Source organism: Gobio gobio, assembly GCF_949357685.1.
Source record: "Gobio gobio genome assembly, chromosome: 5".
Classification (NCBI taxonomy): Eukaryota; Metazoa; Chordata; class Actinopteri; order Cypriniformes; family Gobionidae; genus Gobio; species Gobio gobio.
In genome coordinates, this window is record NC_137101.1 from 49,288,241 (window position 1) to 49,303,273 (window position 15,033).

Here is a 15,033-nt window from a genome sequence, read left to right on the forward strand (position 1 = left end):
TCGGTTCTGGGGCATTTTGAGTTATTTACATATTCTGAAAGTGTAGTCTCCAAGCTTTCCAGTGATGTGTAACACATGGAAATCTGATCATATTTGGAGAAGTTGTGGCCATTTGAAAGTAGGCACTCAAAAAAGCTTAACAGAGAGAAATTTGCCTCTAAAGATTTTGTTCTCGCCTGCTGGGAGTGACAATAGGGCTCATTTACATCTCATTTAGATAAGCCATACCCCCTGTAAAGCTGCATGGTTACAATCGGACCGCATACTATTAATAATGAAGGATTATGTGCATTGTAAATGTCAGTAATTTATCTGTTTTGACTAAAAATTATTTAGAGGCTGAAATATGTGAGTTTTATCTTTTTATAAAAACTTTTTATTTGTTATTTGCTGGTTTTCTACATAAAACTTGGTGAATTGATTTCATTGTGTAGCATTGGGACTTTTTAACAGGATTCTGTGATAACCGTCATGATCAACTATGATAAACTAAAATCAACTATAATTATGTGTATTTATAGTATAATATGCAAAGTACAATTTTCTATAAGAAAAAAAAATCTCTGATTCTGTTCTTTTCTCTGACATTTAAGGGTAACATAGGCCTACAAAGGCTCTTTTAGGTCTAAACCAGTTTGGATAGTTGTTAATACAGCGTTCCCACAGCTTGGTTAACTTTAAATTCAAGAACCTTTCAAGGACTTTACTTTTGGCCATATGACAGAGGTCTGATATTCTATTTGTCATATTTCTGTTTTGCATAAAACTGAAGAATTCTAAAATGATCTGATATTAACTTTTGCATGGATTTTATTGAAAAGAGCTTAGGCTCATGTAACCAGTCTATTTTTGCAATATTTCACGGTGTGTCTGTGAAACGCTGAGGTACCGTAGTGGTTTTGTGCGCGCGTTACAACACAAAGTACCGCACGCAGGAAACACTTAATGTAATGCATAAATGCAAGTAACAAACGTAAATCAAGCATAGTCCACGAAGTGTTGGCGAAATAACACATTATCGGACTGGAGAGAATAATATGGAATTTCTTCCAGAAAACTTCTTGCACAAAATAAATTCAAGCACTTTCAAGGACCTGTATGTTTATTTTCAGTCATGTCATTGTACTCAGCCCTCTCTTTCTGCACAAGGGAAAGATGATCGTGTTGGTTCTTTACTGCTTCAGACATTGTGTTATCTGGGAGGTTTGCACTTCGTATCAGCTGCTCGTTGCTCGCTGCTCGTGTATCAGCCACCAGGGTTGCCAGGTTTTCACAACAAAACCTGCACAATTGCTACTCAAAACTAGCCCAATCGCGTTTCAGGGGGGCTTCTCCGGTAATTTCAGGGGGTAAAATATGTTTTTTTTGGCATGGTTGCCAACTAAAATTCACATTCCCGGGGCTAAATATCACATAATTGGGGTCGCTTCAACCCGCGGACATGAAAAACAGCGGACTTGGCAACACTGAGCCACGCTTCCCTTAGAGGGCGGGACAATAACAAAAGAGAAACACGCCTCTGCTGCATGCTAGAATCTCCTAAAAACAAGCCGATTTCAACCTCAAAGTGTATGCTTTTAAATATACCAATTCTGCTATCTCAAACATGGAGAGGCTTCTTCATGATCTCAACTAACAGATTCGGCAAAAAAGCGATCACCAATTTTGAAGAAAAAAAACCGCTTCATTCTCATTTTGCTTGAAACTTGTGCTGCCGACTTGTGTCCCTGGTTGCCGTAACGGGTCACATTTACATGGAAAAAAACGAATTAAAATGTAATACAAACTGATATATTCCAGTATTTATTATGCTTTGAGTAAACCACAGTTTTACCAGTGGAAGATTCGTTGAAATTTGTGTTTTCTCACATTTTGGCATAGCCAAACATTCATTCACTCGATCGACTGTCATTCACATGGAAAAAACAAACAAATAAAAAGACACTACAACCTGACGTTTTTCTTTTATTATGCTGTGAGTAATCTACAGTTGTGTCAGTAGTTCAGAGAAGACTGACTGACTCCATGGACTTTCATTCACATGGCAAAATCTAAAGAAAAATGTAATACAAGCTGACATATATTCTAGCATTTATGCTGTGAGTAAACTACAGTTTTGTCAGTGGAAGATTAATTAAATGGTTAGTTAAAAGCTTCTGCTCATGTTTGCTAATTCTATTTTTATGTTTGGATGAATTATAAAAAATAAAAAAAACTCTTGTACTTATCCTTAATTTGCCCTAAAGAATTTCCTTGTTATACAGGTTTTTAAGGAAGTCACACAATTACTAATACTATTGCATGGAATTAAATTTGCAATTATTGAAAGTTTTCTTATCATAGGTAATGAAAAGAACAGGGTGGCCGCGGATCCTTAAAAAGTCTTAATGTCTTAAATAAGGTTTTACTTAAATAAGGCCTTAAAGTCTTAAAATTTCTTAAATTCAGATTCGATGGGTCTTAAATATTTTTGGTCACATTACCGGGAAAATGTATTAATCGTGATTAATTACAGAAAAAAATGCGATTAATTAGTTAATTTTTTTAATCGATTCCCAGCATTACCTAAAACACAATCATTCCTAGGTGTATGACTTTCTTCTTTCTGATTACCACAATCGGAGAAATATTAATAAATATCCTGACACATCTGAGCTTTATAATGGGAGTGATCGAGAATCAACGAGTATGAGCTGAAGTGTCTCAGGGTGTCCGTGGGTCCTTAAAAAGTCTTAAATTCAGATTCGATGGGTCTTAAATATATGTGACCCCCGTCTGTGAAACCCCGGCTAAAGTAGCATAATCTAATTATGAGATATAGAGCGTCAAAATAGTCATAGCCATAAAAATGACCAAAACAGGCAATTTGTGTTTATTGCTGTAAATTATAGATTATACCAAGGGATTTGAGATGCAGGACTCAATTTTTCATTTATAATATTATAAATACTGAAATTAATGATTTTATTGACGCTACGTTTTATTATTTTGCACCAAAAAATACCGGACGTGGGCTTCTTAAATATTGATTTTAATTGTCTCTTTGTTTACTTTCGACACAGAAACAACTCCTGATTCTTATATCATTCTGTTCAGAAACATATTTTTTACTATTACAAAGTGCAAACAGACCATAATATCAATCCGCACAACCAAGGATCAGATCAGTGTCGGGAAAGGCAAGAAAACGACGTCTTAAGCCGGGTTCCGATTTCTATGTGGATTTCTTTGTGCCATCACTGACATTTCAGGAACAGTTTATTTGTTTCCTAACTCCACCTTCTGCCTATACATCCATCTTATTTTAAAGACATTTAATGGCTGCTAAGTGTCAAATAGTTTGGTCTTTGGATGCTGATGCGCTGGGTTTATGAATTCGCTCTCTGACAGGGCGGCCGCAGCAAGCGAAGTGCAAGGAACAGAACAGCTGATAGTTTAATTAATAATGATTAATATAGGCCTACTGTTTTTTGTAGTCTAAATAAAGAACCCGTATTATATATTAATATAAAAAAGTTGCGTGTGTCCTTCGGAAGCAAAGCTCTTGCGTCTGATGTTTTGGTTTTGGTTCGTAAACCTATACGAATAGAATATGCATGAATGAGAACATAAAGTGCAGGACGTGCTTTATGTAGGCTAAAAGAGTTATTAAGCACAATGAGCCGTGAAAAAATCCTAATGAATCATAATCTAATCGAATTGTGAGACAAGTGAAGATTCACAGTTATGACTAACTATCTGCACAAAGTTTGAGACTGACCTGTTAACTTGTTAGGGCATTAGGCCTAGTCCTGGATTTACTCCAAATGTTACACAGTGACATTTTCTATGGATGTTTTATATATTAATGGATATATATAGGCCTATTAATGACATTTTCTACTGAGATTTCATTTTACTAATAAAGTTATAGCCTACAAATCATTAGAGTGAACTGACTTGGTAAATCAAGCTCTTGTGGTGTCCCCATTCGTTTCAATTTTTCACGCTTTTTGGACATGCACATCATAATAAATAGACTTGTTTTACAAAACTAAGAATTTTCTCATAAATGTGTCCTATATCACTGAAAATGGGAGAATCTTAGCTTTAATGTGGTATATGGCACATTATCAGAATAATAATGGTTAAAATGTTTTACAATTTCAAAAATAAGCTTGATTTTAAAATTGGAATTTCTCAAAATGATGATTTTCTGAGGCCGAAATTCAGCTAACTTTTGACATGATCTTACTCAGTCAATATTAAAGATATCAAGGTTATATTTTCACAGAAATGTTCTTTACATTATGTAGGATGATTTTATGTATAAAACAGCGAATGACAAAAAAATGACTTTAGCTGGGTTTTCACAGACAGGGTCACAAATGATCTGCCATATTTCAAAACGATAACAGTGTGTTTGGTCATTAAACTGTGTGAAGCTGATTCTGTGTCTCTTGTTGTTTGATTCAGGTGTTTTCACAGCCCCACTGAGAGGAGCCTACATGTTCAGAGTCTCTGTGTTTGGTTTTGGCGGAATTGCAGCAGCTGCATCTATTGATAAGAATGGAAAGTCTGTGGTTATTGCACATGATAATCAGCCTCAGGCTCAGGATCGTTTAAACTCCTCGAATGGAGTTGTGTTGCTCCTGGAGGTTGGAGATGTTGTCTATGTGAGACTTTGGTCTGGCCACAGGATATATGATGACCAGAATAACCACAACACTTTCAGTGGTTTCCTGCTGTTCCCCTTAAGAGAAGATGAGCTTTGCAGAATGTGATTCCAGTAACTCTGAACCTTCAGCGTATGATTTAAGATGATAATCATGAAGAATCAATAACATATGAACCTGTAAATGAGGACTAATGTGTGTTTGAAGTTTGCTATAGATAACTGTATAAAAGTCTGAGCTTTTTTTTTATTTCTTTTTTTGCAATTATTATATTGCTCTATACTTTGAATGTATGAAAGTTGTAAAGTTACAGTTCTTAAACTAGGGGACAACCGCTACAGATTGTTCAGGCAGAACAATAAATCACTTGGTCCATGTCTACTAGGGATACTCATATTGACCGTTTAACCGTTAACTCAACATACACCCTACGTACCTGTGCAGGTGTGACAAAGACAGCAGGCAGAAGAGCCACAGGTTTCACTATAGAGTCTTTGGATGGAGAGATGAAGGTGAAATTGCCAACTTTGATTGAATGCAACAACATGCCGGATGACAGGGCCGAGATACCCACTCCTGATGCTGCACACTGGCACACTCACCTGAAGCACATAGCTCATAGCATTCCTCCTTTGGATCCAGAAGCCCAAATCCTACTTCTTTTGGGTCGTGACATCCTTCAGGTTCATAAAGTACGGGAACAACGTAATGGGCCTAATAATGCACCCTATGCACAAAGACTAGACCTAGGATGGGTCGTAGTAGGAGATGTTTGCTTAGGAGCTGTACACAGGTCTGCAGAACTAAGTACTTACCGCACCCATGTACTTGATAATGGACGTCCTTCTCTACTTCTACAAATTCAGCGTCAAGGAGAAGTTTGATGCCAAGCCTCTGCCTGAGATCTCTCTAGCGTGTGACACCTTCATCTCTGATGACTACGCTATAGGGGATACCATCTTTGAGAGATCAAAGGATGATAACAAAGTAGGTTTGTCCATTGAAGACAGGCGCTTTCTGGACATCATGCACAAAGAGATGTTCATGGACGAGAGCAATAGTTGGGTTGCACCACTCCCATTCAGAACACCTCGCCAGCGACTTCCTAATAATAGAGCGCAGGTACTGACACGCCTAAACTCCCTTATTACACTCATTCACTGCTATAGGAGAAGAAGAATTGGCTAAACTCGTTAAATCATCAAAATCAACAACATGTATGCTCGACCCTATTCCGACTAGGCTATTAAAAGAGATGCTACCAGAGGTCATAGATCCTCTTTAATTCATGAATTCATCTTTGTCATTAGGATATGTACCGAAAACTTTTAAGTTGGCTATTATTAAACCACTTATTGAAAAACCGCAACTTGATCCTACAGAATTAGTCAATTATAGACCAATCTCAAATCTACCCTTTCTGTCAAAAATACTTGAAAAGGCAGTGTCTTCACAATTATGTTCCTTTTTAGAAAGAAACGGTATCTGTGAGGATTTCCAGTCAGGATTTAGACCGTATCATAGCACTGAGACTGCTCTCATCAGAGTTACAAATGATTTACTCTTATCATCCGATCGTGGCTGTATCTCTCTATTAGTGTTACTCGATCTTAGCGCTGCATTTGATACTATCAACCACAATATTCTTTTGAATAGACTCGAAAATTATGTAGGTATTAGTGGAATTGCTTTATCATGGTTTAAATCATACCTATGCGACCGTTATCAGTTTGTAGCAGTAAATGAAGAGATGTCACACCGATCACAAGTTCAGTATGGAGTACCACAAGGCTCAGTGCTAGGACCGCTACTCTTCACCCTGTACATGCTACCACTGGGAGATATCATTAGGAAGCATGGCGTTAGTTTTCATTGTTATGCTGACGATACTCAGCTCTTTATTTCTTCACGCCCTGAAGAAACTTACCAATTCACAAGATTAACGGAATGCATAGTTGATATAAAACATTGGATGACCGGTAATTTCCTGCAACTCAATTCAGAAAAAACTGAATTTTTAATTATTAGACAAAAAAGCTCCACAAGTAGTAACCTAGAATACTGTCTAACACTTGATGGCTGCTCTGTCAAGTCCTCGTCGTCAGTGAGGAACCTGGGTGTGCTCTTTGATACCAATCTTTCGTTTGAAAGCCACGTTTCTAGCATCTGTAAAACTGCTTTCTACCATCTTAAAAATATATCTAAATTACGGCACATGCTCTCAATGCAAAATGCTGAACAGTTAGTTCATGCGTTCATGACCTCAAGGCTAGATTATTGTAATGCTCTACTGGGTGGTTGCCCTGCTCGCTTAATAAATAAACTCCAGCTGGTCCAAAACGCAGCAGCTCGAGTTCTTACTTGAACCAGGAAGTATGACCATATTAGCCCAGTTCTGTCAACACTGCACTGGCTGCCTATTAAACATCGCATACATTTTAAAATCTTGCTTATTACTTACAAAGCACTAAATGGTTTAGCTCCCCAATACTTGAGCGAGCTCTTAACATATTATACTCCATCACGTCTACTGCGGTTTCAAAATTCTGGCCAGTTGATAATACCGAGAATATCCAAATCAACTGCAGGCGGTCGATCCTTTTCCTATTTAGCTCCGAAACTCTGGAACAGTCTTCCTAACATTGTTCAGGAAGCAGACACACTCTGTCAGTTTAAATCTAGACTAAAAACACATCTCTTTACTGTGGCATACACATAAAACACTTGACCTCAAATCAAGTTATATTAATTTTTTTTTTTAAGTTATGGGGAAATTTCAATATAATAAAATATATTCTGACAGAATCTGACAGAAATTAACTAGGTCAGCCGGAACCGGGAACACTTCCCATAACACCTGATGTACTCGTTACATCATCAGAAGAATGGCATCTATGCTAATGATAGTCTCTCTGTTTTATCCCAAGGTTTACTGCAGTCAGCTGGATCCGGGCCGTATCCAGTTCAGATGGTGGACCTGCGCCCAGAGAAGACCAACACAGGAACCTGAAGTGTCTGCAGAGACCGTGATTAGACTCCCCCTGCAACTGCCTCATCGACACGGCATCTCAATAAACCCGTCTCCGCCGTGTTGACTCCGATTGTTCGAATATTACAATTAAATAATACTTAAATCGATATGTCATCCTCAATAAACCCGTCTCCAGCGTGTTGCCTCCGATCATTCGAATATTGCACTTTAATAATTATTTAATCAACATCATCCTCAATAAACCCGTCTCCAGCATGTTGCCCCCGGTCCCTCGAATATTCTGATCTATTATGACCTCTGAGCTGTAAAGCTGCCAGAATAATAATAATAATATGCTGTTTGTTAATTGGCCAGAGGAGAACTGGCACCCCGACTGAGCCTGGTTTCTCCCAAGGTTTATTTTTCTCCATTAGGTCACCTAATGGGGTTTTGGTTTCCTTGCCACTGTTGCCTCTGGCTTGGTGTGCTCAGTTGGGGACACTACATTTTTCAACTAAACATCGAAATAAATTCAATTAATAAACTAAATTAACCATTTAAACTAAATTACTGATCTAATTATTGATCTAAAGCCCACACTGTCACTGTATGATAATTGAAATGAACTGCTGACATCAGCGTTTTTTTCCAGAATGGCTATACAGCTGAATAAAATTATGCTGCATTATTTTCCTGTTTAACACTGTAAAGCTGCTTTGAAACAATCTACATTGTTAAAAGCGCTATATAAATAAAGTTGACTTGACTTGACTTGACTTTTGCGCACACTGGAAAAGAAGCCTCAGATGAAGTCTCATTTTTTTACCTTCATGCAGAACATCTTTAATCGTGACCATGCTGAAGCAGCCCCTCCTCTTCGAGAAGGCCAGGATTGTTGGTATTTACCTAAGTTTGGGGTGTACCATCCGCAGAAGCCCGGTCAGATCAGAGTTGTCTTCGACTCCAGCGCACAAACACAGGGCATCTCCTTGAACGATGTTCTTCTCTCTGGTCCAGATTTAAATAACAGCCTCTTGGGAGTCGTTTCAGAAGGGAGCTGGTAGCTGTAACTGCAGACATCGAGCAGATGTTTCACAGCTTCATCGTGAAAGAGGAAGATAGAGACTTCCTTCGATTCCTTTGGTTCAAGGACAATAACACCAGGTAAAAGATCATCAAATTGCGCATGAGGGTGCATGTGTTCGGAAATAGTCCATCTCCTGCTGTAGCCATTAATGGTCTCTGACGCGCAGCGGCTTATGGCATGGAGGAGTATGGTTCAGACGCCCACAGCTGCAGAAGCAATCAACCTCTTGACACGAACAAAAGAAATGCTAGCTACTTCAAATTTGAGACTGCACAAGTTCGCTTCTAATAGCAAGGAAGTAATGGACGCATTCCCGACTGAAGATCATGCGAAGGGTTTCAAAGATCTGAACTTGGAAGTCGACCCTACGCCCATCCAACGTAGTCTCGGACTTAGCTGGGATGTGAAGAGGGACACATTCACTTTTCATGTAACAGACATTAGGAAGCCCTTTACTCGCAGAGGGATACTTGCTACTGTCAACAGTCTCTTCGACCCTCTTGGGTTCGTTGCCCCTATCATCATTGAAGGGAAATTCCTGTTGCGAGAACTCTCAGGTGAGGCTCTTGACTGGGACTCTCCTCTCCCTGAAGATAAGGAAGAAGTATGGAATGCGTGGAGGTTATCTCTGCAAGATCTTAAACAGCTTGAGATTCCCAGACCATATGTTCATACTACTCTCTCTATGGCTCTGAGAAAGGAACTCCACATTTTCTCAGATGCTTCTGTCAGAGCGTTTGCAGCAGTGGCATATCTTCGTGTCATCAACAGTGAAGGAGCATGTCATACCGGGTTCGTCCTAGGGAAGACGAAGTTGGCTCCGCAAGCTGCTCATACCATTCCCAGGCTGGAACTAGGAGCTGCGGTTCTAGCTGCAGAGTTAGCAGAGACGATAATGAATGAGCTGGACTTTACTCTAGATGCTGTGGAATTTTACACAGATAGCAGAGTTATCCTGGGATACATTTTTAACCAGACAAGGCGTTTCTACGTATACGTAGCCAACAGAGTGCAGCGTAACCGCAAAGTGTCAAGCCCAACACAATGGCACTATGTCTCTACGAAGCATAACCCTGCAGACCAAGGCACCCGCTCCGTTCCAGCAGCCCTGTTGAGCACCACCACCTGGCTTACAGTACCTGCCTTCCTGTCGCAAGTGGATCAGAATCCATCTGTGGAGGAAAAGGAATTCGACCTCATTGGGCCAGAGTTGGACACAGAGGTTCGTCCTCTCGCTACTACTCTATCCACCGACGATTCTTATCTCGAATGTCAAAGATTCGAGCGATTCTCTTCTTGGAGGTCATTAATCGGAGCCATAGCTTCTCTCATACATGTCGCTCAGACTTACAAGTCGTCTGATGACAGAGAAAGATCCTGTAGATCGTGGCACTATTGTGCTAAGCCTCGTACAGCGAAAGAGTTGTCGCAAGCAGAGGAAGTTGTAATCAGAAGCGTTCAGAGGGAAGCCTACCAAGAAGAGCTTACCTGCATTGCTGAAAGTAACGACATCCCTTGGCACAGCGCTCTGAAAAAACTGAATCCTTACGTAGATAGTACAGGACTTCTCAGGATGGGAGGTCGGTTTAAGAATGCAACTCTGGATCTCGAAGAGAAGTTTCCTTTGATCGTCCCAGGACGCAGTCATGCTGCAAAACTGCTTGTGAAGCATTACCATGAACGAGTCAAGCATCAGGGACGTGTGTTTACTGAATCTTCTATCCGCAATGCAGGGTACTGGATTATTGGTGTTAGGAAGCTTATAAACAGCACTCTACACAGGTGCATCATGTGCAACAAGCTTCGTGGAAAGCTAACTGAGCAGAAGATGGCAGACTTATAATAATAATAATAATTTGTTACATTTATATAGCGCTTTTCTAGGCACTCAAAGCGCTTTACATAGAAGGGGGGAATCTCCTCAACCACCACCAATGTGCAGCATCCACCTGGATGATGCGACGGCAGCCATATTGCGCCAGTACGCCCACCACACACCAGCTGATTGGTGGAGAGGAGACTGAGGGATGATACCAATCGTATATATATATATATGGGGATGATTAGGAGGCCATGATGGACAGGGGCCAATAGGCAAATTTGGCCAGGATGCCGGGGTTACACCCCTACTCTTTATCGAAGGACATCCTGGGATTTTTAATGACCACAGAGAGTCAGGACCTCGGTTTAACGTCTCATCCGAAGGACGGGATCGACTTACCCATCGATCGCTTAAGCATGGAACCCCCCTTCACGTATGTTGGCCTGGATGTTTTTGGACCTTGGGCAGTCGTCGCAAGGCGTACACGAGGAGGACAAGCTCAAAGTAAGAGATTGGCTGTTCTTTTCACCTGTATGAGCACTCGTGCCATACACGTCGAGCTGATTGACTGCATGGATTCATCTACCTTCATAAATGCCTTGAGAAGGTTTTTTGCTCTGCGAGGACCTGCTAAACAAATTCGTTCTGACTGTGGGACTAATTTTGTAGGAGCCTGTAAGGAGCTGGAAGCACATCAATCAACATTTTTTTGTTTACACTCAAAATGTAAATGCGCCAGAGTTAGCTATAAAGCTAATTTACATCTGTAGTCCCTTGGCAGGTCAACACAGCATCATAGTACAAACAAAAAAAAACATGAAAAAACTGAAAACGCTTCACATTAAGAGATTAGATAGATAATAATAAGTACAATACAAAGAAGGCAGTACTTAAGATAGGCTAAATCAACTATAGATGATTGCAGTTTTGAGTGTTTTTAATCAATTTTTTAAGTGCAAATTTAAATGCTAAATAGCTGGTGCTCTCTCTAAGTTCAACAGGGAGACAGTTCCAATAATTTGAAGCCCGTACTGAGAAGACAGTTTGGCCAAACTTACAACGTCTATACTAGGGCTGAACGATACATCGAATTTTCATCGTCATCGCGATATGAACTTGTGCGATGAACACATCGCAACAGACAGCCTGATACGATGAATAAGGGAAAACAGTTTACATGCGCCAATCTGAGTAACGTATTCTGAATACTTGGATTACTTCTACATTGAATTACATTTTTATAAGTGTAGGAATGCGGCCATCAAATCCTGCTTAAATTATAAAATATTTAGCTAACGTCAAACGGGGGCAACGGCTCTTGGGCTGGTAAATCAGCGCATAGGAGAATGTAAAGTTGCACGTCAACTAAGCAGGAGCACCGGCGGTGGTTGGCCAAAACACTTTTTTTTTTGTATGTGAAGCTGTTTTACGTGAATATTATGACACGAGTGAAGCACAAAGCTTTATTTACAAAATAAATAATAGGTTCGCAGTTAAATGTTATATCACAGCCATGGAAACATATGGATTCATGCCGAACGAGAGAGGAAGGCTTTGTGTGGTGAGCTAAATTTAAGTTTGCTTGCGTTTTGCTATCTGGTCACATGATTTTCCACGAATTTAACAAGAGGCTTACTCCATTTTATTCTACTGGACATGGAGTCTCTTATTTATTTTCCCAAATCCTCATTTACGTCTCTCACAGGGGATTACGTTTCTTCCTTGTTTGATGTATTTAGGAGTAGGCTATATTCGCATTATTTACTGTGGTAAAGTAGAAAACGGAGTAGGACAGATACATTTTACTTCAAACTTTACTTTATTTAACACAGTTTGTGCTTGCTATTAGACTTGGTCAAGTTTATGTGTATAGCGCATTTCATACACGCCGGAGATTTTTAGTTTCGCTTTCTCTCACAGCGCATAATCAAACAAAGCCTAAGTTCTTGACCCTGCGGAAGATAATTTCGTTCTTCACATTTTACTACAAGTAGTTTGTTTTATAGGCTGTAGTGTGTTGTTTCACTGACGGAAGTGCTAAAATAAACACGCATATGGATGCTTCAGCCTCAAATGATTTCAAAATGTAGGCTATATATCTGGCATAGACTACAGTATTTAAAATAGCATATGCATTAGTTACATTCGAGGACGACTCGGGGTAATTTTTCTATAAACCATCATGAAATAGCGTCGAGAAGAACATACACGACAACGTTTACTTTAGTAAACTTGACCAAAACAGTTAATGGCATCCCTACACTGCTGTGGACGTTGTTAACTTCATTAATGTGTTTACTGTGATAATGGACTGCGGATGGGAGTAGGATTCGGTATTCGGTTTCGGATTCGGCCGAATCTTAACCAGTGGATTCGGTATTCGGCCGAACCCCAAAAATCTGGATTCGGTGCATCCCTAATCAAGACATTCCTCAGACCTATAACGGAAACGGTCCTTCTCATGTAAACAGAGGACTGATACTTTGTGGGTTCTACTTGTGTGATCATTCCTTTATCTCAATTGGTTATAGTGGTATCCAAACAATACCAGGCGGGGAGTGTCATGGCACATTCATTTATTATATCTTGGCACCATCTTGTGGCGGTTTGGTGTAACAGCAAAAGGACATGGAGCTGTTTTCTTAGTGGTTGGTTTAGGTCATGTGGCTCTTAGGTTAGAGGTTAACTAGGAAATAACCGCAGTGTTCCAGATTCTTTCCATGCGGTTGGACAAGAGATCGCTTCTCTCTGTTTATTTTACGTTTTGTGCCTTGGAAAGGCTTTGCCTGTAAGTTATTACCCTTTTTTCAGTATTTGTACAATGTATGTGCATATATATTTGTAATTCAGAAGTTTGAGTTTAAAAACGAATTATTTTACAGTGATGCTAATTTGTTAACAGCAATGACAGTATGCAGATGTCACGGCACACACAGGAAACAGTAAGATCCATTTGCAGTATCTTTATTAGGGTAATCCATACTCACAAAACCAGTCCAGGCAAGGGTGAAACTCCAAATAGTCAATCCAAACCCAAGAACAACACAAGAAGACAGTGACCCAGACTTCGGCAGTGACATGACATATAACAAGGACTCCGTGACAACACTGAAACAAACAGGGTATATATACACACAGATACTAACAAGGTGACGGGAAACAGCTGTGTGCAATAATCAATGAGTGACAGAACAGGATGATGGGAAATGTAGTTTAGGAGTGAATGACACCATGGGGGAGGAGGACATCTAGTGGTCACCCGGGGAAACACAAACCCGACACTGTGACAGCAGAGCTGTATGTAGCCTTTGATATACGTCTTAAGAGAATATTGTAAACAATGGAAATTCATTTGTGTTTATTTTAAGAACATTTTGTAATAAGACATCTGTGGTCTTTTCATTTTTCAGTTTTACAAAAAAGAGAAAGAAGAGGAAAGAACATTACAGTAAAAATCTCAACTTTACTTCTGCGTCTGCCCCTTTTTCTGACTCCTGTTAGCTATCTGTCAGTGTTGCGTAGATGGAACACGCATCTAGGGCAGAATATTCAGTTTAAATATTATAATGTTATTTATATAGTTTTCTAATTTAATTTACGTTGAAAAGTGAACAGGACACATAAGATGCATAATGTCAGAAGACGGGAGTCTTCAATAAGTTCAATAACACTTCAATAAGTTTTGTTTTGTTGAAAGCCTTTTTTTAAAGTGAATTTCATTTTGTATAAATTGTATCTTAATTTTAATCTATGTTTTATCAACCAAATTGCCCGGATTTAATAAATAAATGCCCACACCACTTAGACATGCTACTTAAAAATAAAAAACAGTCAAGGTGTGGATTGAGGTAGGCCTGCTATTTTTATATGACAAAAAAAAAGTTAGTTCGACGGAAAAAAAACTATTCCGGTTCTTCAAAGCTTCAAACGGATTCAGTGTTTTCATTTTGTCATCTTAATTTGTTAATTATTTTAGTGAAACATATTTAGTGTAGGCTTATTTATTTTATGCTTTTTTTATTTATATTTTATTCTATTTTTCTCTGTCGTCAGAACCGCTGCAGGTGCGTGAACATTTGATAATGTGAATCCAGGTTCTGATGTTGTTGTTGACCTGAGCTGCGGTTTGTACAGTAAAATAAACCCGTGGAAAAAAGTGTCTTTTTAACAGGTCACAGACACTCTTCAATTGTATATTTATTTAATGCCAATTCAATATTATAATCTTATCAGTTAACGGTTAATAATTGGATAGTGATCGGCGGCTGTCGGTCAGGAAAATTAACCGTAATGTTACCATTACCATTCGGTACCAGTCCTTTACCATTCCCATTTGTGTCATACATCAGTATGAGTGTGGTTATATAAATAAACAATAATAGCAATAATGAATATAAATACAATCATGAAACAGAAACAGTAATAACATAACAATATAAAGTAAAAATGCAATAGCATAAAGATAAGCATGGGCGTCGGAGCCATTGTATATGGGTGG

At 39.2% G+C, this 15,033-nt stretch overlaps 1 protein-coding gene across 1 annotated transcript in view; it reads left to right on the forward strand.

Moving 5' to 3' along the window:
- LOC307126319 (guanylate-binding protein 2-like) overlaps nucleotides 1-8,690 on the forward strand; it is a gene marked incomplete at both ends in the record, with an annotated part of 46,535 nt that extends 37,845 nt beyond the window's left edge. The window contains 4 exons of the mRNA XM_079816783.1: nucleotides 4,456-4,716; nucleotides 5,100-5,448; nucleotides 5,522-5,777; nucleotides 8,463-8,690. Coding sequence (XP_079672909.1) covers nucleotides 4,456-4,716; nucleotides 5,100-5,448; nucleotides 5,522-5,777; nucleotides 8,463-8,690 — 1,094 coding nt within the window. The remainder of the gene's footprint in view (nucleotides 1-4,455; nucleotides 4,717-5,099; nucleotides 5,449-5,521; nucleotides 5,778-8,462) is intronic.
- Between the last annotated feature and the right edge of the window lie 6,343 nt (nucleotides 8,691-15,033).